The sequence below is a fragment of the Rhinatrema bivittatum genome, chromosome 8, assembly GCF_901001135.1.
Source record: "Rhinatrema bivittatum chromosome 8, aRhiBiv1.1, whole genome shotgun sequence".
NCBI classification, from domain to species: Eukaryota; Metazoa; Chordata; class Amphibia; order Gymnophiona; family Rhinatrematidae; genus Rhinatrema; species Rhinatrema bivittatum.
The window spans coordinates 240,811,707-240,833,405 of NC_042622.1; the positions used below are offsets into that span (position 1 = coordinate 240,811,707).

The following is a 21,699-nucleotide window of genomic DNA, read 5'->3' on the forward strand; positions in this document are numbered from 1 at the left end:
CTCAGTGTGGTGTAATACTGATTAAAATTGGCCTGGGTTGGGTTTCTTATTATTTCACCTTTGGCCTTTTTGAGCTCCACCTCCAGGGATATGATCTTCTCATGTATTAGTTTATTCCTACTCCGCACATACGATATTATTTCTCCTCACATGACTGCTTTCCCAGTTTCCCAAAATAAGTTCATGTCTTGTTTATGTTGTTCATTATTGATTTGATATTGTTCCCATTTATTTCGCAAAAATTGTTGAAAGGGAACATCCTCTTTCAAGTATGCTGGAAACTGCCACCAAGAATGGGGTGGTAACTTATTTTCCAATTGGAAATCTACCCAAATTAACGCATGGTCAGATACTCCCATGGGCCCTATCTCTGCTGATGATATCCTATGAAAAAGATTTGCAGAACCCAAAATGTAATCTATCCTGGAAAGGGTGCCATGCGCTTTGGAAACGTGTGCATAATCATGCGCATCACTGTTGAGGGTTCTCCAATACTCTAGTAGTTGCAAGTCCTGACAAATCTGGCTAATACTCGTTTTCTGGAGCTTCTGAGCTAGTTTTCCTGGGGGGACAGAACGGTCCAGTACCGGGTCGTGCACACTATTAAAATCGCCCATTATGAATATGCCCCCTTTTCCGTGTGTGATTAGCATGTTTGTAATGGATGAGAAAATCTTTTTATCGGGTATGTTTGGTCCATAGATGTTACAAATGGTGATCTCCTTTCCATTTACTTTACCTATAAGAATAATATACCTGCCCTCAGAGTCCGACAACTCAGACAATAGTTGGAAAGAAACACTCCTATGTACAAGCACAGCTACCCCCGCTTTTTTTCTGACAGCAGGCAAGTAAAAAGTAGCTCCCACCCAATCTTTTTGTAATTTCCTGCTTTCGGAAGCAGTGAGATGTGTTTCCTGTAAACAGGCAATATGAGTTTTTGATCGTTTTAGAAAGGAGAGCACCTTTGTGTGTTTTATTGGGTTGTCCAGACCATTTACATTTAGACTTGCTAATCTCAGAGATTTATGAAAAATTTCCAAAAATTAACTGTGTGTCCGATCACTGTAAGTGAGTAACTGCAGGCTCCCCAGCCTGAGTCTGCAGAATCATGGTTTAGGACTGGTAATATAAAAAAAAATGTTTCCCAAGAGATGAACTCTGTCTACCTGACGTGTTAGTAAGCTTCAAACTATCGTACCCTTCAATGCAGAATGAGAGAAATATACCACATAGTAAACCCTTAATCCCCATCCCCCCTCTCTCATCTTAGTCAACTAAGATTCCCTCTACACGAGGAGTATGTGGGAACACGTTAATGACGCGATGTGCTCCCCCCTCCCGAGTCAGCAACAAGTATCAACAACAACTGTAAAGACAAAAGCAAACCCGTGCACCCCTAGGACCCATCCAACGCAGGAAGGATTTCAGTCTTAGTGTTGCCATCCACCTCCCGTGTTTGTCAGCATTCAAATGTAATACAGTTAGACGAGCAAGTTAATACAAAACTCTTGGCCATGATAAACGTGGTTTAGAAAAAAGATATATGTAAATAACCAGCTGTAAGCATATAAAACACTAAATGGAGTTTATGGCCAGTGAAGGATAAAAGGCTTTTGCTTGTTGGCACCCAGAAATTAAATTGTTCGCTTTATATTCAGCCAGCCTTATTGATAAAAAAAAAAAAAACAAAAAAAACAAAAAAAACAAAAACCACAGTCGTGGCTGGTGCCTAGAATATGGAGAATAGCTGAGAACTTCAACGAGAATAACCTAGACTGGATAGTTATGTATTGCTGAGGAGGCAGTATAACCCCGTGGGGCTCCATGAGTTCCAGCCTTCCACATCAGACCCGTTGGTATTAATATTTCAGAACCAGTCCAAGTAGTAAGTTGCCCATCATAATCCGGAGTTTTATCTGCTGACCCGCGATCTTATTTTCCAACTACAAGTCCAAAGTTAGGGCACACAGAGATCACTCTGGGTAATCCCGATCCGAGGATCAACCTTTGTAAATAAAAGAACAGTTCAATCCTTTGACAATCCTGCCATAAATAGTTTGGCCGGTTCCACTTCAGTAAATTGATGATCTTTTCCATCATGTCGAATTTTCAATATAGCAGGGTATAATAACTGAAATCGCACATTATTTTTGTACAATTCAGTGCATAGTGGGCTGAATAATTTTCTCTTCTGTACTAATTGCACAGAGAAGTCTTTGGAATATTCTTATCTCTATATTTTGGTACATAACTTTCTGCTTCTTCCGGTATGCTTGCATTATTTTTTGCTTATGTGCCCAACTCATAATCTTAGCGATTATTAGGCGGGGTCTGGGGTCCCCATCTCTTTGTCTCCCTAAACGATGTGCCCGCTCAATATGCAAAGGCTCAGACAAATCATGCAGTTCTAACGTGTCAAGGAGCCATTTTGTTAGGAATTTTTCTAGGTCCTGTTCACTTACATTTTCGGGGAAACCCGCCAGTCGTATGTTATTTCTTCTTGCCCTATTCTCCAAGTCATCTAGCTTATCTGCTTGGGTTCCAGCTAATTTCTCCAGATACAATACTTTAGTAGTAAGTTCCGTGCGCTCGTCTTCTAATGTGGACACGCTGTGCTCCACAAAGTCGAGCCTTGGGTGTAATTCAGTAAGTGCATCTTTAACTTCTTGAAATTTAGACGCTAATTCCGTGAACCGGGAGTCCAACGCCAAGACTGCATTAGTAACACTCACTGTTAAGTCGTCCTTTGGTTTTGTGGTCGTGCTCTCGGCTGGAGAAACTGGTTGAGCGGCAGAGTCCGCCATTTTAGAGCTTGTACCGCTAGCTTTTTCTTTGTCCCTTTTAGTTCCCTTAACGGGCATTGCACCTGGCGATCTCAGCATGAATTTGTCTATGGACATAAGACGAGTATTTCCCAAAAGTTTGAGAGGTCTGTGGTCCCCGGATGCCCACGTTTGTTGCGGACTCTGGAGATCAGAGCACAGAGCTTTTGCAGACACGTCTGCTTAGCTGCACCGCATCACGTGACCCCCTCTGCTTTTTAATTGATAGGGATAAGTTAGAATTTTTTAGCTCAGGTGAGTTTTAGTTACAGGCACTTGGACTGTTTTTCTAATTATTGGAACCTCACTGTCGGGATGCCCTAATTCTAATGCATCATTAGTATCCTTTGAAGATACCTCTCTCCGAACCATGCGCTGCTGAGCGACTGTCGGCTTTCCCCTTTGTTCAAGTTTAAAAGCTGCTCTATCTCCTTTTTAAAGGTTAGCGCCAGCAGTCTGGTTCCACCCTGGTTAAGGTGGAGCCCATCCCTTCGGAAGAGACTCCCCCCTTCCCCAAAAGGTTCCCCAGTTCCTAATAAAACTGAATCCCTCTTCCTTGCACCATCGTCTCATCCATGCATTGAGACTCCGGAGCTCTACCTGCCTCTGGTGACCTGCGCGTGGAACAGGGAGCATTTCAGAGAATGCTACCCTGGAGGTTCTGGATTTAAGCTTTCTACCTAATAGCCTAAATTTGGCTTCCAGAACCTCCCTCCCACATTTTCCTATGTCATTGGTGCCCAGATGTACCACGACAGCTGGCTTCTCCCCAGCACTGTCTAAAATCCTATCTATTTTGGTGACGGTCACTTCAGCGCATAGGGTCAGAGAGCTCAAGGCCTTAGTGACTCATCCACCTTATTCTAAATTTTATCATGACAGGATGGTCTTGTGTAGGCACCTTAAGTTCCTGCCTAAGGTGGTGACGGATTTCCATCTTAGCCAGTCAATCGTCCTGCCAACATTCTTTCCTAGGCTCCATTCACACCAAGCGAATGAGCTCTGCACAGTTTGGACTGCAAGCGAGTCTTAGTCTTCTATCTGGATAGGACAGAAACCCATAGATAGTCCTCCCAACTTTTTATTTCTTTTGACAAGAATAGGTTGGGTATTGCCATTGCCAAGCAGACACTATCAAATTGGTTAGCAGATTGCATCTCCTTCACTTATGCTCAGGCAGGACTGCATCTTGGGGGTCATGTTAAGGCTCATTCAGTCAGAGCCATGGCAGTATCTGTGGCCCACTTATGACCAGTTTCCATGGAGATCTGCAAGGCTGCGACTGGAGTTCTCTCCAGATGTTTACATCCCAATACTGCCTGGATAGGTTTGGCCTGTCCTTCGGAACCTGTTTGAGGTGTAGAACCTAACTCTCCCAACTCGCCCGTTGTTGGGTTCAGGCTGTGAGCTGTTGTGCCCGTTGGCACCTGGTTAGGTGTCTGTTGGGCTTCTTTTGTGTTGGGGAGCAGCCTGTAGCTAGGGATTACCCATGTGTGAGGACTACAAGCCTGCTTGTCCTTGGAAAAAGCAGAGTTGCTTACCTGTAGCAGGTGTTCTCTGAGGATAACAGGATGTTAGTCCTCACAAAACCTGCCCACCACCCCGCAGAGTTGGGTTTCTCCTATTTTATTTTATTTTAATCGTAATTCTATGTTACATGACTGAAGAGGGATCCCGCGTGGACACATGGTATAGGGCATGCTCTGTGTGCCTAGTCAAAGTTCTAGAAACTTCGACATAAGTTTTCCGCATCGAGTCTCCATCTCATGATGCCACCCATGTGTAAGCAACTCTGCTCTCTAACATGCTACTGTTGTGCTGCTGCTTATGTGCTCATACAGTGCACGCTCCCACCCCAACACTACCGTTGCATAAAGTTCCTGCTTGCTGCCAGCTCTTCCTCATTCTGCAGCAGTCTCCTCCTTTTCCAATCCCACTCTGAGACTTGCTGGTTCCAGCTCCTCTCACAGCTCAGTCCAGTCACCTTAGACAGAAGCCTTCCCAACACTGCACAGGTTCTTCCTCCTCGCTCACTCTCTCCCTTCCTGTGCCTGTAGCTTGCCTCCACTTCTCCGCACTCCAGTGCATTCGCATTGACTGCATGCTGCACAGTCTGCTGCTTTTATGGTTCCCCAGGCTCGGCTCTGCCTACCGACTCTAGGGGATAGGGGACCAGAAGTGATCCACACTGATCCCTGGGCTTATAAAAAGAAAAACTTTAATCCTAGCCGAGACGAGGGAGAGCCACTAACCCAGCTCCAGATGGGAATCCTGCTTTCTCTTCTGGAGCCAGAGCAGCCAGGGCTGATGCAAGGGTAATTTATAATAACAGATTTTACATGAAAAAGAGCATTCAAAGTACAGTTCTTTAAGGTAAAAATGTCACATACAATATGTATATTATTTATATGCACTACTATGTTACCAACGTGGAAACTCTCTCTGCAAAAAAAGCCACCTGCAGCTATATGGTATTACAGCGTATTGTAAAGCGTGTTGGGTGTGAGCTTGGCCTTCAAAAAGCTTTGAGTAAAATGAATTGCAATATAGTAAACCTCCCATTCGAAAATAGCACTAACAGACAGCACTCAAACAGTAATAACCCTACCTATGAAAAAGTAACATTGCAAATGTTACATCAGACCCTAAAACACCAATACTCGTGCTATTAGGAAATGAGTACAAGCCAAGGTGTTAGATACCTGCCCAGAAACTACATGCCATAGTTCCCTCTAAGCTGAGCATGTGAACAATTGCTCATACATTTTAGAGCATTGCTTACTGTTTTACATGATCGCTCACATACATTTTTCTTTGTGCTATATATAAAGAAATGGAACAGTAATGCTGGTGCTCAAAAATTGTTGGTTTAAAAAATTGTTGCTCACACGAAAAAAATGTGTACACACTTAGTCGTATTTAGAGGAAGCATTATTACATGCTAGCAGAATATCTCACCTCAGTTACACATGTAGAACACACAGACCCCATCAAATCCAAAATGAAGAGATAATAAACAAATGTAGACAAAAACCGATCTTGAAACCGCAACAAGCAAGGCTCTGTATTTATTTTATTTATATTCTGCTTTTCACACTTTTTCAGCGCTTCAAAGTGGATTACATTCAGGTACTGTAGGTATTTCCCTATCCCCAGAGGGCTTACAATCTAAGTTTGTACGGTATGGAATGGAAAAACAAACATCATTCCTCACTAAACATTAAACAGTAACATCAAGAAATATAAATCAATCATAATACTAAAACCAAACTCATAAACAGAATAAATATTTCAAAACATCCAATGATTATGAACATTTAATATATATATATTTTAATTTCCCAAACATCAATAAAATATTTCAAACTAGCAAACACCCAATAATTAAAATTAAAGCTAAAATAAATCCCGTTCTCTGTACTGGGAATTTAAGATTCTGGTCATCCTGAGATTGTCATGGATTAGTAAGGGGTGAGAAATAAACAAACTTTCTTCTCTAAGACACATGTGCATGCTCATAAAACTCCCTTATATTCTCTCTCTCACATACATGCTCATTAGATCACACACTGGCTCACATGCTCTCTCTCACAGATATGCTCACCGTGTCCCACCCTGATGCTCTTGCTCACATACATGCTGACTGGCTCAATTGCTCTCTTTTGTAATCACACACAGGCCCACTGGTTTAAATAGCCTTCTTACTCAACATATGCTGATTGGCTCCACTTGTTCTCTCTTGCTCACAAACATACTCTGGTAACCACAACAAGCCCTACTGTAACAAACATAATCACTCTTCCCAAAACATCAAGCAATAAAATCAAGAGATATGACATTCCCTGTACGTACTCAATCAGTCCAGGCAGCTGGGTTTTGCCTCCCTTCCAGCAGATGGAGACAGAGAAAAACTTTGAGAGTGCCCCCTCTTAAGCTTATGTGTTGTCTGCGTCTCTTCTGTATTTCTCTGTCTCCAGCAGATGGAGGTGGTGCAAAACCTGTGGTCCTGACCCAATTGGGTTAAAAAAAAAAAAAAAAAAAGTGTAACAGTCTTAGTCTTGCAGGACAGAAGAAACAGCTTTCCTCCCTGGGGGTTGTTAGGTTCCAGTGGGAGCATCCCCCCCCAGGTAGCAGGTGCTGGGAAGCCCGCTGCGCTCCCTGGATTGGCGAGGCACCTGGGGTGATACCAGTGGTCCAGTCCCTTCCCCCACACACACCCCCATACCCTCCCTGTGGGTATCTGGAGCAGCCTACCCTTATCCATGGTATTGTACCTTTGAGGAAAAAAACAAAACAAAACCCTAAAAAGAGTCAGAAGGGGATTTCCCGGCCAGGCTGTGTGGGTGGCAGGTCAGTCTCTTCTAGACGTGCGACTCAGCTCAGGAGGGGTTTTCTTTTTTAGGGTGCCTGTCCGGTCTTTTTTTTTTTTTGCAGCAGCAGCCATGCCACGTGAGGCGCGTTGCTCGGCCTACGGGGAGTCAGCCACGCGGCTCTTCCGCAATGGACTTTGTTCTCGGTGCCTCCCCGATGGGGTGGGATCCTCTGGAACAGCGTGAGGAAGCTCAGGCAGGGCCCGCGGGGCGCTTAAGTGTCCCACCTCACAGCAACTTCAGGCCGATCCGTTCCCTGTCAGCGCAGGAACAGTGGCCATCTTGAAAATGTTTGTCGATGTTCAGATTCGAGCGGCTGGGGGAGGGGATCTCTCGCCGCCGCTTTCTCCTGCTACAGTGAGCCTGGAGGACACTGGGGACGATTTGACTGAGTTTTCTGTGGAGGAGCCTCCTTCCCACGGTGGGGGAAGTGCCAGATCCACATTCCTTTACTCCAGATTTTGTGCTTTTAATGGCTAGTTTGTCCCAGCAGGAACCCCTTTGGAGTCAGTTCAGATACGGAAGATCCGGGACCCTGTGTTACGCAAGGACGCGCCGTCTCCCTCAGAGCGGGCGGACCCCGCAGGGCCTGCACCCCCGGATGGGACCCCAGCCTTTCTTCTCGGCGCTGATCTGGATGATGATCCGGAGAAACCTCTGGCATTTGATGGGGATGACCCTAAGGTAGTCCATCTGTTTCATAGGGAGGAGCTGGAGTCCCTCATTCCCTTTGTCCTTGAGGAACTGGGCCTTGCTCTATCCCAGGCGGATTCGCCCCAAGACACGGTCGATCTGGTTGTGGCGGGCTTGCGGGGCCCAACCAGGACTTTTCTGCTTCATCAGATGCTTCAACGGTTTATAGCCCGGGAGTGGGATGCTCCAGATGCGGGTCTCAGAGTGGGTTGAACTGTGGTCAAGCTGTAGTGGAACTTCTGAAGGTACCTAAAGTAGATGCTGCAGTTTCGACCGTCACGAAGCAGACCACTATCCCAGTGGCAGGGGCGGCGGCGCTGAAAGACCTTCAAGACCGTAAACTTGAAGTCCTTCTGAAGAGAATTTTTGAGGCCTCTGCCCTTGGCATCAGAGCCACCGTCTGCAGTAGCTATATGCTCCGGGCGAGCCTCAAGGTGGGTGCAGCAGTTGCTGAGTGCACAGGATCTTCCTCCACAGGAAGCAGCACAAGCAGAGCACCTCAAGGTGGCAGTGGCTTTTGGGGCAGATGCCTTATATGACTTGCCCCGTACGTCCTCCAGAACCATGGCATCTGCGGTCTCCACAAGGCGGCTTCTGTGGTTACGCAATTGGGCAACTGATGTCTTGTCTAAGTCTCAGCTTGGGGCCCTACCTTTCAAGGGCAAGTTCCTGTTTGGTGAAGAATTGGAGCAGCTGATAAAATCGTTGGTCGACAACAGGGTCCATAAGCTTCCCGAGGATAGACCTAAGAGCACCTGGGCTTCATGCCGACACACGCTCGTTTTCGGGGGAAAGACGCTTCTGCCAAAACAGGACTTCTACCCCGGCGGGTCACCAAGCGTCAGGGCGCTCGCAGCCCTGGGCTCATACCTTTTGTGGCCATCGAGCGGGCCGAGATGGCTCCAGACAGGGTTCCCTTGGTGCCAAGCCTCCACAATGAGATCTGGCCCACCCATTCCTCTATCCCTGCCATAGGAGGATGGCTGTCCCTCTTTCTCGAGGAATGGGTCAAGATCACTTCAGACTGGTAGGTTCTAAGCATTATCGAACTCTGCTACGCTTTAGAATTTTCTCGTCCTATCCAAGACCTCTTCATGGTTTCGCCCTGTGGCTCACAGGCAAAGAAGCGGATCGTGTGTCAGTCCCTTGACAGGCTACAATCCCTCGAGGCCATTGTTCCCGTCCCCCAGGAGGAGTGGGGAGTGGGACGCTATTCCACCTACTTTGTGGTGCCAAAGAAAGAAGGTACCTTCCTGCCTATCCTGGACCTCAAGGGTATGAACAAGGCTCTCAAGGTGCCCCATTTCAGGATGGAGACTCTCCGCTCTGGCAAGTTCCTGGCCTCGTTGGATCTGATGATACCTGCATATTGGAATCCGCAGGGAACATCAGAAGTTTCTTTGCTTTACAATTCTCGGTAGACATTTTCAGTTTTGTGCCCTACCGTTTGGTCTGGTGCCGGCGCCGCGTACTTTCACGAAGGTCATAGTGGTGGTGGCAGAGGCCCTTCACAGAGAAAGGGGTATTGGTGCATCCTTACCTGGACGATTGGCTCATTCCAACGAAGTTGGAGGACCTCTGCAAGCAAGTGGTGCAGAAAGTCCTGCACTGATTGACATCCCTTGGCTGGATCGTCAATCATGCCAAGAGTCACCTTGTTCCCTCGCAGACTCTGGACTTCCTGGGGGCATGCTTCGATACTCGAGCAGGCAAGGTTTTTCTTATGACCGAACGCATAGACAAGCTGCAGAGGCAGGTGCGTCGTCTCTTGAATCTCCCGGATCCCAGAGCCTGGGATTATTTGCAGGTCTTTGGCTCCATGGCGTCTACTCTGGAGTTGGTCCTGTGGGCCTTTGCGCATATGAGACCATTAAAAACCGCTCCTGTCCCGCTGGGACCCAATGTTGGAGGATTTCAACTTCCTCACAGTCTCTGCCAGATCCAGTCTTGGCCTGGTGGCTGGTTCTGAAGCATCTGACGCGAGTGGTGGCCCTCTAGGTACCTCAGTGGGTCATAGTCACTACAGATGCCAGCTTCTCCAGTTGGGGAGCAGTCTGTCAATCTCAGTCAGCCCAGGGTCACTGGTCAGCAACAGAGGCACAGTGGTCTTATCAATCATCTGGAGACCAGGGCCATATGGCTGGCATTGCAGCATTTTCTCCCACTCCTTCGCAACAGGGCTGTGAGAGTCCTCTCAGACAATGCGACGACGGTGGCATACATCAACCGCCAGGGGGGAACCAAGAGCCAACCAGTGGCTCTTGAAGCTCAACGTCTGATAGCCTGGGCCGAAAAGCATCTAGCCCTGCTAGCGGCATCTCACATTGCGGGAGTCGACAACATACAGGCAGACTTTCTCAGCCGCCAAACCCTGGATCCCGTGGAATGGGAGCTGTCCCGGCAGGCGATGTCCCTCATATCCCACTAATGGGGAGTTCCCCATCTCGACCTGATGGCAACACGGCTGAATACCAAGGCATCCCGTTTCTTCAGCCGCAGGCGAGAACACGGAGCGAAAGGAGTCGATGCGCTGGTTCTCCCGTGGCCGCAAGACGTGTTGTTTTATGTGTTTCCTCCTTGGCCCCTCATAGGCAAGATTCTACGGTGCATAGAGATTCATCCAGGGAGGAAAATCCTCATGGCTGCAGAGTGGCCCGACGACCCTGGTTCGCAGATCTAGTCAACCTAGCAGTGGACGGACCTCTTCGACTGAGCCATCTTCCAAACTTACTTCGTCAGGGTCCTATATTTTTCGACCAGGCAGATCACGTTTGTCTAGCGACCTGGCTTTTGAAAGGAGACACCTAAGAAAACGGGGATATTGAGATAGTGTGATCGCCACACTGCTGCAGTCTTAGAAGACCTCGACTTCTCTGACTTATGTTCGTGTCTGGAAGGTCTTCGAATTGTGGTGTCACGATCATGGTACTTTCCCTCGGCAGGCCTTGGTGGCACAGATTCTCGCGTTCTTGCAAAATGGCCTTAGTAAAGGATTGTCTGTTAATTCTCTCCGGGTGCAGGTTGCGGCGCTCGGCTGTTTGAGAGGGAAGCTCCTTGGGGCAAATTTGGCAGTGCATCCGGATGTGTTCCGGTTTCTGAGGGGAGCGAAGCATCTGAATCCTCCGGTTCGCCCGGTGTGTCCGTCTTGGAATCTGAACTTGGTCCTAAAGGTCCTCTGTGACGCTCCCTTTGAACCTCTCAGGAAGTCCACCCTGAAGGATTTGATTTTGAAGACTGTATTTTTGGTGGTGATCTGTTCAGCTCTGAGGGTTTCTGAGCTCTAAGCCCTTTCGTGCAGGGAACCTTTTCTATGTATCTCTGCTTCAGGGGTATCCTTAAGGATAATGCCCTCTTTTCTGCCCAAGGTGGTCTCTGCCTTTCATGTGAACCAGTTGGTGGAACTCCCGGCTTTTCCTGACATTGATAGTAATGTGCCCCTCGCCAAAGAACTCAGATGTTTGGATGTCAAGAGGATCCTATTGTGCTATTTAGAGGTCATTAACCCTTTCCAAATGTCGGATCATCTGTTTGTTTTGTGGAGTGGCGCTAAGAAAGGGCACATGGGGTCCAAAGAGACTATAGCCACTATAGTGACTATAGTTGGTTGAAAGAGGCTATTGTTTCCGCTTACATATGTCGTGGTTGTCCTGTTCCCGAGGCATCAAGGCTCATTCGATTAGGTCTCAGGCCACTTCGTGGGCGGAATGTCAGTTGCTTTCTCCACAAGAGATTTGCAGAGCAGCCACCTGGAAATCCTTGCATACCTTTGCCAAGCACTACAGGTTAGATGTTCAGTCTCCGGGTGTACTTTTTGGCGACAGTGTCATTCGAGCGGGACTCTCTAGGTCCCACCCGCATTGGGGAAGCTTTGGTACATCCCAGCTGTCTGGACTGATCTGGGTATGTACAGGGAAAGGAAATTGGTTCTTACCTGCTAATTTTCATTCCTGTAGTACCCACGGATCAGTCCAGACGCCCGCCTGGGATTTTTGTTCTGGAGAGTCTGCTCTATCTGCTTTCATATTAGTTTTGTACGGCAGGTACTTGGCCGGCTGTAGAAGGGTATAGGTTTCTCGTTTTTCTTTTTCAGATGTACATAGTTACAGAGGTTATTTCTTCTGGTCCATTGCGACTTTATTCTCAGATTGTTCCATATTCCATTTTCCTCTCCTTTGAAATTTTTATACTGAAGAGATGCAGGCAGCATCTAGGCTTAAGAAGGGGCGCTCTCGAAGTTTTTCTCTGTTTCCATCTGCTGGAAGGGAGGCAAAACCCAGCTGTCTGGACTGATCCATGGTACTACAGGAACGAAAATTAGCAGGTAAGAACCAATTTTCCTTTGTTCATAATATTAAAACATGAAAAGAATCAATATGTCAAAACAGCCAACAAACATAAGGGGCCTGATTATTCAAAGTGCGTTCAGCGCTACTTAGGTGGATAAGCAGGACCTTTTTGGTTAAGTAGCGGCTGCTGAATATGCACTTACGTTTAGCCACACAAGTCCTTTTATATGGCTAAATGTTAGCTGCATAAGTTGAGGGTGGGCAGTGAGTGGAACGACTTAGCCACATAACTTATGCAACTAAGTAACAATATTCGGTCTTGGCCACATTAGTTATAACTTATAAGCTACGTACAGATATAAACACTTATATTCAGTGACATAGCCGTGCCGCAGAATGTACTGTGAAAGTTAGCCTGATAAGTTATATCCTTCCAAATTACTTAAACGACCATCTTTCAATATTGGGCCCCTAATTTAAAAAGTCACATAAATTTGTTCTAATATTTTCCAAACACCAATAAAATATTTTAAAACAGCAGACACCTGAAATATCACCCAGTAATTTAAAATAATAAATAATTTAAAAATCTCTAGCTCTCCATACCATTAAATAAATAAATACCTGGCATCTTTTGATTTCCCAGAGATTGTTGTGGATTTGGGTGAAAGGGGCCACCCTCTCTCTCTCTCTCTCTCCTTGAGACATATCTGCTTTCTCTCTCTCTCTCTCATACACATGCAGGCTCTCTGTTTCTCATATGTACATGCAGGCTCACACACACAGGCGCTCTCTCTCATACACATTTGAAGGCTCTCATGCATATATGCAGAGGCACGCTCTCATCCACATGCAGTTCTCATACATACGCAGGCATTCTTATGCACATATGCAGGCTTTCTCTCTTTCATACACACATGAAGACACTCGCTCTATCATATGCATCCATGCAGGTCTCTCATACATATGCAAGCACCATCTCTCATTCACACATTCAAGCTTTCTCTCGCACTCACTCGCACCCCACTCAGGTGTTCTTTTTTCAGGACCTTGGCCGCACCCACGATGCTCCTTATTTATTGCCGGAGGGAAGGTGGGAGGAGGAGGCCCTGCTACTGCCAGATGTATCCTTCTGCCGTTCCCAGGCCATAAGCCTTTCTTCTGGCCATGGCGGGTTGGGTTCTGTCATGGTCCTGCTGAAATCTCCATTGGGCCGTGTTGGGTTGGGCTCCATTGTTGCCTCGTCAGGACCTCGCTCGGGCCACAATGGATTGGGTTCTCTGACGGTCCCACCAAAAACCTTGTTCCACGGCATCCCCCTCAGCAGGAGCTGAGATGAAGACCACTTGACCAGTGCAACTGGCCCACTGGGGGATGCCTGATCCCCCGATAAGTAATTGGAATCAAAATTCATGGTGAGACCAAATGAGTATGGGGAAGAGAATTTAACAACTTTCAACCTCTCAAAAAGCCAGTGGGTTTCAAATCTGATCTTGGAGTACCCCAGTTCTTGAGCTATCAGGGGCTTACCGAAATATGCAAATTATCTTGCTTCTGAGACCTGTAAATACTCATTGTGGGTAGCTTGAAAAGTGGGTGGTGGATACTTCAGGAATGGCTTTGATATTCATTGTAAGGAAAGCACATATGCGTTTTGGATGTGGAGACCTCCATGTTAGTTAGTTAGTTTATTTATTTTGTTTATATACTGTCATTCTGTGACCAGTCATAACAGTTTACAAAAAAATAACATGATAAAAGACAAAATCAATAAAATTACAAAATTACATTAAAATCATTAAATGCATTATAATAAATAGAAAACATAAAACTTAAGTTACAGTAAAACAAAAATACAATTCAAAAATAAAAACAAGGAGAAATAACAGAAGAAATAAAGAGGCCTCAATTGTTCATAATTCAAATTCCATTAGTCCTTAATCTGACATGAATTTAGGATATTGCCTTAATTAGATCATTTCCCTCATACGCTTGTTTGAAAAGCCAGGTCTTCAGGATTTTCTTAAATACTGAAAAGTCTTTTTGCAGCCTTAATTCAGCCGGAAGAGTGTTCCAACAATGAATATAGCTTTCTCTCACCTCACTTAAATGCACTATTTGTACCAAGGGGATAGACAAAAGACATTTATTTGCTGATCTCAGATTTTGTTGAGGAGTATGAAGGTATATAGAGGCATTTAGCCATTCTATTTTATCATTATAGATGGATTTGTGTAATAGACACTTAACTTTGTAGTCAATTCTAAATTTTATTGATAGCCAATGTAAAGTCATCAAAGTAGGAGTAATATGGTCATATTTTCTTCTGCCCATTAGGGTCCTCGCTCTAGCAATTTGTAACAGTTGAAGTGGTCTTAATGTACTTGCAGGGAGACCAAATAAAAGCATTGCAATAGTCTAAATGTCTTAGAATTGTTAATTAAGAAATGGACATGGCTGCACAGGTAGCAAACAGATAGTTTAGGGTATGGTGAAAAAAAGCTGCTCTTTTAAATTGTGCTTTTTTTTTTATTATTATTATTGTAATCGTGCATTATGCTATCTCAGATGTGGCCAACTCTGGTCCTCAAGGGCCACAAACAGACCTGGATTTCTGGATATTTATAATTAATATGCATTAGATAGATTTGCATATAATTATGATTTTAGGTGTTTGTTTCCCAGCTAATTAGGGGCTCTTTGGTGGCAGTAAAATCAGTGTTTATCGATGCTTTTGGTACCTTTTCTGGTTGAATCAAATACATTCATTTTTGCTTCTGAGGAGTCAGTGTGGAAGAGGCACAAAAACAAAGCAGAGGATCCAGGGAAGGCAAATGAGGGGTGAGAAAGTTCTAGGGGAAGTGGTGTTTTTATGCTGTTTATCTAATAAACACCTATTTGATTTTTGCATTGGGGGATATTTTATCAGGGTTTATTGGTTAAAACCTAAAATCAGAAGCCCTATACATAATGGACGCAATGCATGCAAATCTCTCATGCTTATGCATGTTTGTTATGGATATTCTGTTTGTGGCTCTTCGGGATCAGAGCTGGTGAGCCCTGTGCTACCAGAAATGTTGTTGTGTTTTGATGTCTTTCTAACAAAGTCGTTTCTTTAAAAAAAAAAACAAAAAAAACCCCCTTTAAACATTCAGGGGGAGCATTTATTAGTTTTTATTTATTTTTGCTCTCATTTTTCCCCATTGAAAATACCAAGATTAATATAGGTCATCTCTTTACATCACATCAAAACTTTGTTAAATCTGCCTGCCTCTTGATATCTCCTCAGGACTGAAACCGGACTTGTGGTGCAAAAGCCCGCGTATTATAACCATTCTTCTTAGGGTTTTTAAATTAGAGAAAAGACAAGATCACCCTACACTGTTCTTACCTAGAGTAAACCCAAAAAAACTACCACCCAGAACAGTATCAATTATACCAATCTATAACATTTTGTAAATATGATCATTAATCAGTGTTTTTCATATATCTCTTTAGTACCAACAAACAAAGGCCTTAATACATTACACAATGACATAGAGGAGGTGTCAAAACATTTCCTAAACGATCTAAAAACCTTCTTCAATAACCCCTTTAATACAGCCCAACACACTTACTCTCAAACATTCACACATAATCCCACATTATAAATAATGTATCTTAATATTCTTAAACTAAATGTAAAAATACATGTGCTCAAATGATCTTCCTAATTAGCGCACGGAAGAGACAGTCCCAACATGTTGATAACAATGTATTATTTTTGATGAAGGCCGAATCCGATCCTCTTACACCCTTGCAGACAGTCAATAACTCTCAAAAGAGGCTTGTACTTAGCTTATGGAGTCCCATCCTGGTACATCGACAAAATATTCAATACACAGTCTTCTTAATAACCACAAAGGAGAAACAATTTCATGATGTTAACAACACTGCCAGCATGACGTTTATTCCTGATCATCTGAGTCATACGGCACCGGACATCACAGCCTGGATAATTGAATGAACACAACTCTGTCAAAATTCTTCAGGACGATTAGGCACTGAAACTTCCAATCTGATTTTCTATATATAGACTCATTTCTGTCCCTCCTGTATATAGAGAGACTCCAAGTAACTTCACCTGGGCTATTACGTCTGAGGAACGGTTTCTGTGACTGAAGAGTTAACATTTAAAAAGGGGGTTGTAGATATGAGAGAGTCATGCATCGCCACTGTGGAAGTATGTTTGAGGAGAAGGCCGGTAAGGAAGTTGTTTAATATAATAAAAGGGGTTTTTTTTTAATGTTGTTTACATTTTGTTTTAGAGTAGAAGATATTCCCCTGATGCAGGCACATATGAGTGCCGAAATACTGCAGCGTCGGGAGGATTTGGGAGGATACCAAGTTGCTCCCCAGTAATGAGGAGGTCCATTAGAAGTATCAGTTACTGAGACAGCCGGGAGAGTATAATATTGAGATATTCGGGAGAGTGTTATATCTGGCGATTCACAATTGCAGATGAAGTTGCTTGGAGTCTCTCTATATACAGGAGGGACAGAAATGAGTCTTAAACAACTACATTGGCTCCCCCATATCCTCAAGAATCATCTTTAAGACTCTAACCCTCATACACAAAGCCATCCACAACCCAAACATGCACTGGTTCTCTGACACCCTCCACCTTCGTACGACATCAAGACCAACCAGATCACCATACCTTGCAAAAATACCCACTCCTACACGCAAACTATCCCACCTCGCTTCCACCAAACAACGCTCCATCTCCTTAGCTGGTCCCAAGCTATGGAACTCAATGCCCACCAGTCTACGCCTTGAGATCTGTCCAAAGAAATTTAGACAGAAACTTAAAACTTGGCTTTTCACGCACGCCTACTCTTAATCTGCCATCCCAATTCCACTCCCTCCCCCTCACCCCCCCTCTAACCCTCCCAACCTCACACCCAGACTCCTTCTTCCCCCTCCACCCCTCCACCCCCCACCCCTTCCTCACCCCCCCAACCTCCCATCCCTCTCTAACTTAGCCCCCCCTCCACTCCCTCACCTTGTATATTGAATGTACTTAATAGAATGTTTATAGAATGTACTTAACCCCTGCTTTTTGTAAATAAACCCCCTTATTCCCTCCTCTGTTCCCAGCATACTCATATAGTTCCAAGTTACTACCCTGCCCCTTCCCTCCCCTCTAGTTATAATATCAGTTACAATGTAAAGCCCTGTTGGCTGAATTTGCTGTTGTCTGGAAACCGATGTGATGTCTTGTGCGAATGTCGGTATAGAAAAATGTTAAATAAATAAATAAATAAATATATATATATATAGAAAATCAGATTGGAAGTTTCAGTGCCTAATCGTCCTGAAGAATTTTGACAGAGTTGTGTTCATTCAGTTATCCAGGCTGTGATGTCCGGTGCCGTATGACTCAGATGATCAGGAATAAACGTCATGCTGGCAGTGTTGTTAACATCATGAAATTGTTTCTCCTTTGTGGTTATTAAGAAGACTGTGTATTGAATATTTTGTCTCTGTACCAGGATGGGACTCCATAAACTAAGTACAAGCCTCTTTTGAGAGTTATTGACTGTCTGCAAGGGTGTAAGAGGATCAGATTCGGCCTTCATCAAAAATAATACATTGTTATCAACATGTTATTTATTTATTTATTTATTTTTAGATTTTTATATACCGGTGTTCCTATATGAAATAAAGATCACATCGGTTTACATTGAAACAGAACATGAAAATTGCCAAAAGGCATTACATAGAACAAGGTTATGAAACTTGGAACAGTGTACATAAGTTCAAAATTTAATGATAACGTTGTAACATTGATGACCAAAAGATAAAGGAGAAAAAAAAAAAAAAGACTTAAACAATTAAGTTGACAGGTCTTATTGAGCATAAAAATTATAACGTATAAGTGAGAAAGTCTCAAGTGTCCTGCAGCAAGAGATTAGATACCGAAGTAGGTAGTGGTATGGAAAATGGGGGTTTGTGAAGAAGATATGTTCTTGCTGGTTGGAGGGGGAAAAATGATGATCATGGTCCTGGAAAAGCTTGGCTAAAGAGCCAGGTTTTAAGTTTTTTTTTGAATGAAGAGTGGCAGAACTCAAGCCGAATGTCTGGTGGGAGCGCATTCCATTGAATGGGGCCTGCTGTAGATATGGCACGTTTATGATGCGAGGATTTTGTTGAAGGTACATAGAGTGTGCCTTTATATGCTCCTCTGATGGGTCTAGAGGAGGAGTGAGGGCGTAGTTGGTTACATAATTGAAGAGGAGAGATATTGTGAATGGATTTATGAATTACGGTGAGTACTTTATATAGGATCCTTTGCTTTATAGGCAGCCAGTGGAGGAGCTTGAGAATGGGGGTGATGTGATCTCTTTTATTCGTATTGGTAAGGATTCTGGCTGCAGAGTTCTGTAGCATTTGGAGGGGTTTGATGGATGAATATGGAAGGCCAAAGAGAAGCGAATTGCAATAGTCGACTTTTGATAGAATAATGGCTTGTAGGACCATCCGAAAATCGTTGAAATAAAGAAGAGGCTTCAATTTTTTTAAGACTTGTAACTTATAAAAACAGTCTTTGGTGGTTGTGCTTATGAATTTTTTAAAATTGAGCTGATTGTCTAGCATGATACCTAGATCTCGAACATGTGGTGAGTGATTTAATATGGGAGTGGATGAGTTGAGTAGGTCAGCTGGGTTTAGAAGTTTGATGTTGATGTCTTGATTGATGATTAGGATCTCAGTTTTGTTGTTGTTAAGAATGAGGCAAAGGCTGGAGAGAAGATGATTGATCTGTTGCAAACAATTGTTCCAGTGAGCCAAGGTTTTTTGTAAGGATTCTGAGATTGGGATGAGTATCTGGATGTCATCCGCGTAGAGATAGTGAGTTAGGTTTAGTTTAGTAAGTAGATGACATAGAGGTAAGAGGTAAATGTTGAAGAGGGTAGGGGAAAGGGAGGAACCCTGAGGGACCCCCCGGTTGGAAGGGATCGGTTGTGATTCTTTGTTGTTAATCTTTACTTTGAATTGTCTATTTGCTAGGAAGGATTTGAACCAGCTGAAGACTGTTCCTTTAATGCCTATATCTGCCAGACATTTTAATAGAGATGAATGGTTGACAGTGTCAAAGGCTGCAGAGAGATCTAGTAGTATCAAAAGATGTGGTTGTTTTTTGTCCATATTAGATAGAATAGAATCGGTAAGAGAGATAAGGAGAGATTCAGTGCTTAACGATTTCCGAAAGCCATACTGGGAAGATACAAGAATGTTGTTTTCTTCCAAATATTCAGATAGTTGTTTATTGACTATCTTTTCCATAATTTTGGCGATCAATGGCAGATTAGCTATTGGGCGGAAGTTAGCTGGATCTGTGGTTGGAAGGTTAGGTTTTTTAAGTAGAGGTTTGAGAATGGCTAATTTAAGTTGGTCAGGAACTAGACCCTGGGAGAGAGAGCAGTTAATGATGTCTGCAATTGGTTTTGATATGGAGTTTCTTATTGCGATGAGAAGGTTAGTAGGAATTGTGTCTAAGGGATGAGATGACGGTTTCATTTTTTTAAGTATGTTTTCTATCTCAAGTGCTGAAGTGGTCTCGAAAGTTTCCAGCGTTGTATTTAGTTGAGGTGAGGTAATGTGAGGGAAAGGGGGATATGAAAAAGATGATGAGAAAGAGATAGTCAGTTTGTCAATTTTATCCTTAAAGTATTCTGCTAGTTCTGATGCTTTGTTGAGTGCTTGATCATCAGGAATGGTAGGAGGTGATGGTTTAGTGAGAGCTGAAACGTAGGAGAAAAGTGCTTTTGAATCAAATATGAAATGATGTATTTTTTTTGAGAAAAAATCTCTCTTTGTTCTCAGTATGGTAATCCTATAAGCATTGAGGGAGGTTTTATAAATAGCTAATGTTGTGGGGGATGGGTTTCTCCTCCAAGTGTGTTCTTTATTTCTTAGCTCTTGTTTAAGCAGCTTCAGTTCTGGGGTGAACCAGGGTTTCCTGTTGTCTGGCGAAGGTTGTACTACTTTTGTGATGGAAGGGCAGGTAATGTCTGCGATCTTTTTGGTGATGTTGCACCATGAGGTGGTGGCTGTAGATGCGTTGGAGAGATCGAGATGTAATAATTCATTAGTGAACTGATTGATGAGAAGGTCTGTAGAACAAGGTTTCCTGAATTGAATAGTGTTTTTTGGGAACGAAAGTGGAGGATGTTGTGAAAGCTTGAAGGTCGTGTTGATGATTTGATGGTCCGACCAAGGGACAGGTGAACATGTGATTGTATTTGTGTTTGAGATGCACTGATTAATGAAAATAAGGTCTAAAGTGTGACCTGCTTTGTGGGTAGGGGCTTTTATAATTTGTGTGAAGCCCATGTAGTTGAGAGCTGAGAGTAGGGTAACACAATTTGGGGATTGTGGTGAAGCATCGACATGTAAGTTGAAATCACCCAGTAAGATGGCAGGTTTGTCTGGGTTGAAGTATTTGGCAGAGAGTTCAATGACTGGTGAAGGGTCAGAATCTAAAGATCCTGGTGGAGCGTAGATTAGGCCAATTTGTAAATGATCAGATTTAAAGAAAGAGAGACATGTTGGGACTGTCTCTTCCGTGCGCTAATTAGGAAGATCATTTGAGCACATGTATTTTTACATTTGGTTTAAGAATATTGAGATACATTATTTATAATGTGGGATTATGTGTGAATGTTTGAGAGTAAGTGTGTTGGGCTGTATGAAGGCTTTTAGATAGTTTAGAAAATGTTTTATGACACTTTCTCTGTGTCGGTGTATAGTATATTAAGGCCTTTGTGAATAAAGTGGTACTAAAGAGATATATGAAAAACACTGATTAATGAACGTATTTACAAATGTTATAGATTGGTATAATTGATACTGTTCTGGGTGGTAGTTTTTTTTTTTTTTTAGTTGACTCCAGGGTTTTTAAACTGCCAAATTAATTTTTTGTTTTTTGGCTCCTCCTCTTTGCTCCTATCTCCTGGTTGCATTCTTGGGGAGTGCAGTCCTCAGTCCCCTATTAAAGAAAAACAATCAAACCAGGAACTATAGCAAAACCAGGACTGGCGCCTCTGGTCACCCTGAGAATTATTCTAGAAAACATAACGTTGCTTATTTGGATGCTTTAAATTTTCAAAAAATAGAATAGGCACATTAACGCATTACTGATTTGTGTTGCTTGTCCAAAGAAATACGTACATTTTTTTAAATTTTGTTTTTAATGGGATTTTAATATAAATTATTTCTTTTTCTCTTTTTTTTGGGGGTGGGGGCTCGGTGTGTTTGTCCCAAAGCCGGAAGCAGCCCCTTGGACAGCCCACGAAACTTCTCAGCCAGCGCTTCCATCAATTTCCCCTTCGCGCGCAGGTAAGTGGAAACGCCTCCTGCTCCGCTTTTACCCTCGGGGGGGGGGGGGTGGAGGGAGGGCAGTTTGCAGTCCCCGATTTTTATCCGGGTCACTACTTAGTTACTGGGGGTTAAATCTGTTATAAACGGTTCTCTGTACCC

At 43.7% G+C, this 21,699-nt stretch overlaps 1 protein-coding gene across 3 annotated transcripts in view; it reads left to right on the forward strand.

The window, feature by feature from the left end:
• MAST3 (microtubule associated serine/threonine kinase 3) overlaps positions 1 to 21,699 on the forward strand; it is a 248,094-nt gene that overhangs the window by 87,184 nt on the left and 139,211 nt on the right. For all 3 annotated transcript variants that reach the window (XM_029614319.1, XM_029614321.1, XM_029614320.1), the window contains one exon: positions 21,486 to 21,558. In XM_029614319.1, coding sequence (XP_029470179.1) covers positions 21,486 to 21,558 — 73 coding nt within the window. The remainder of the gene's footprint in view (positions 1 to 21,485; positions 21,559 to 21,699) is intronic.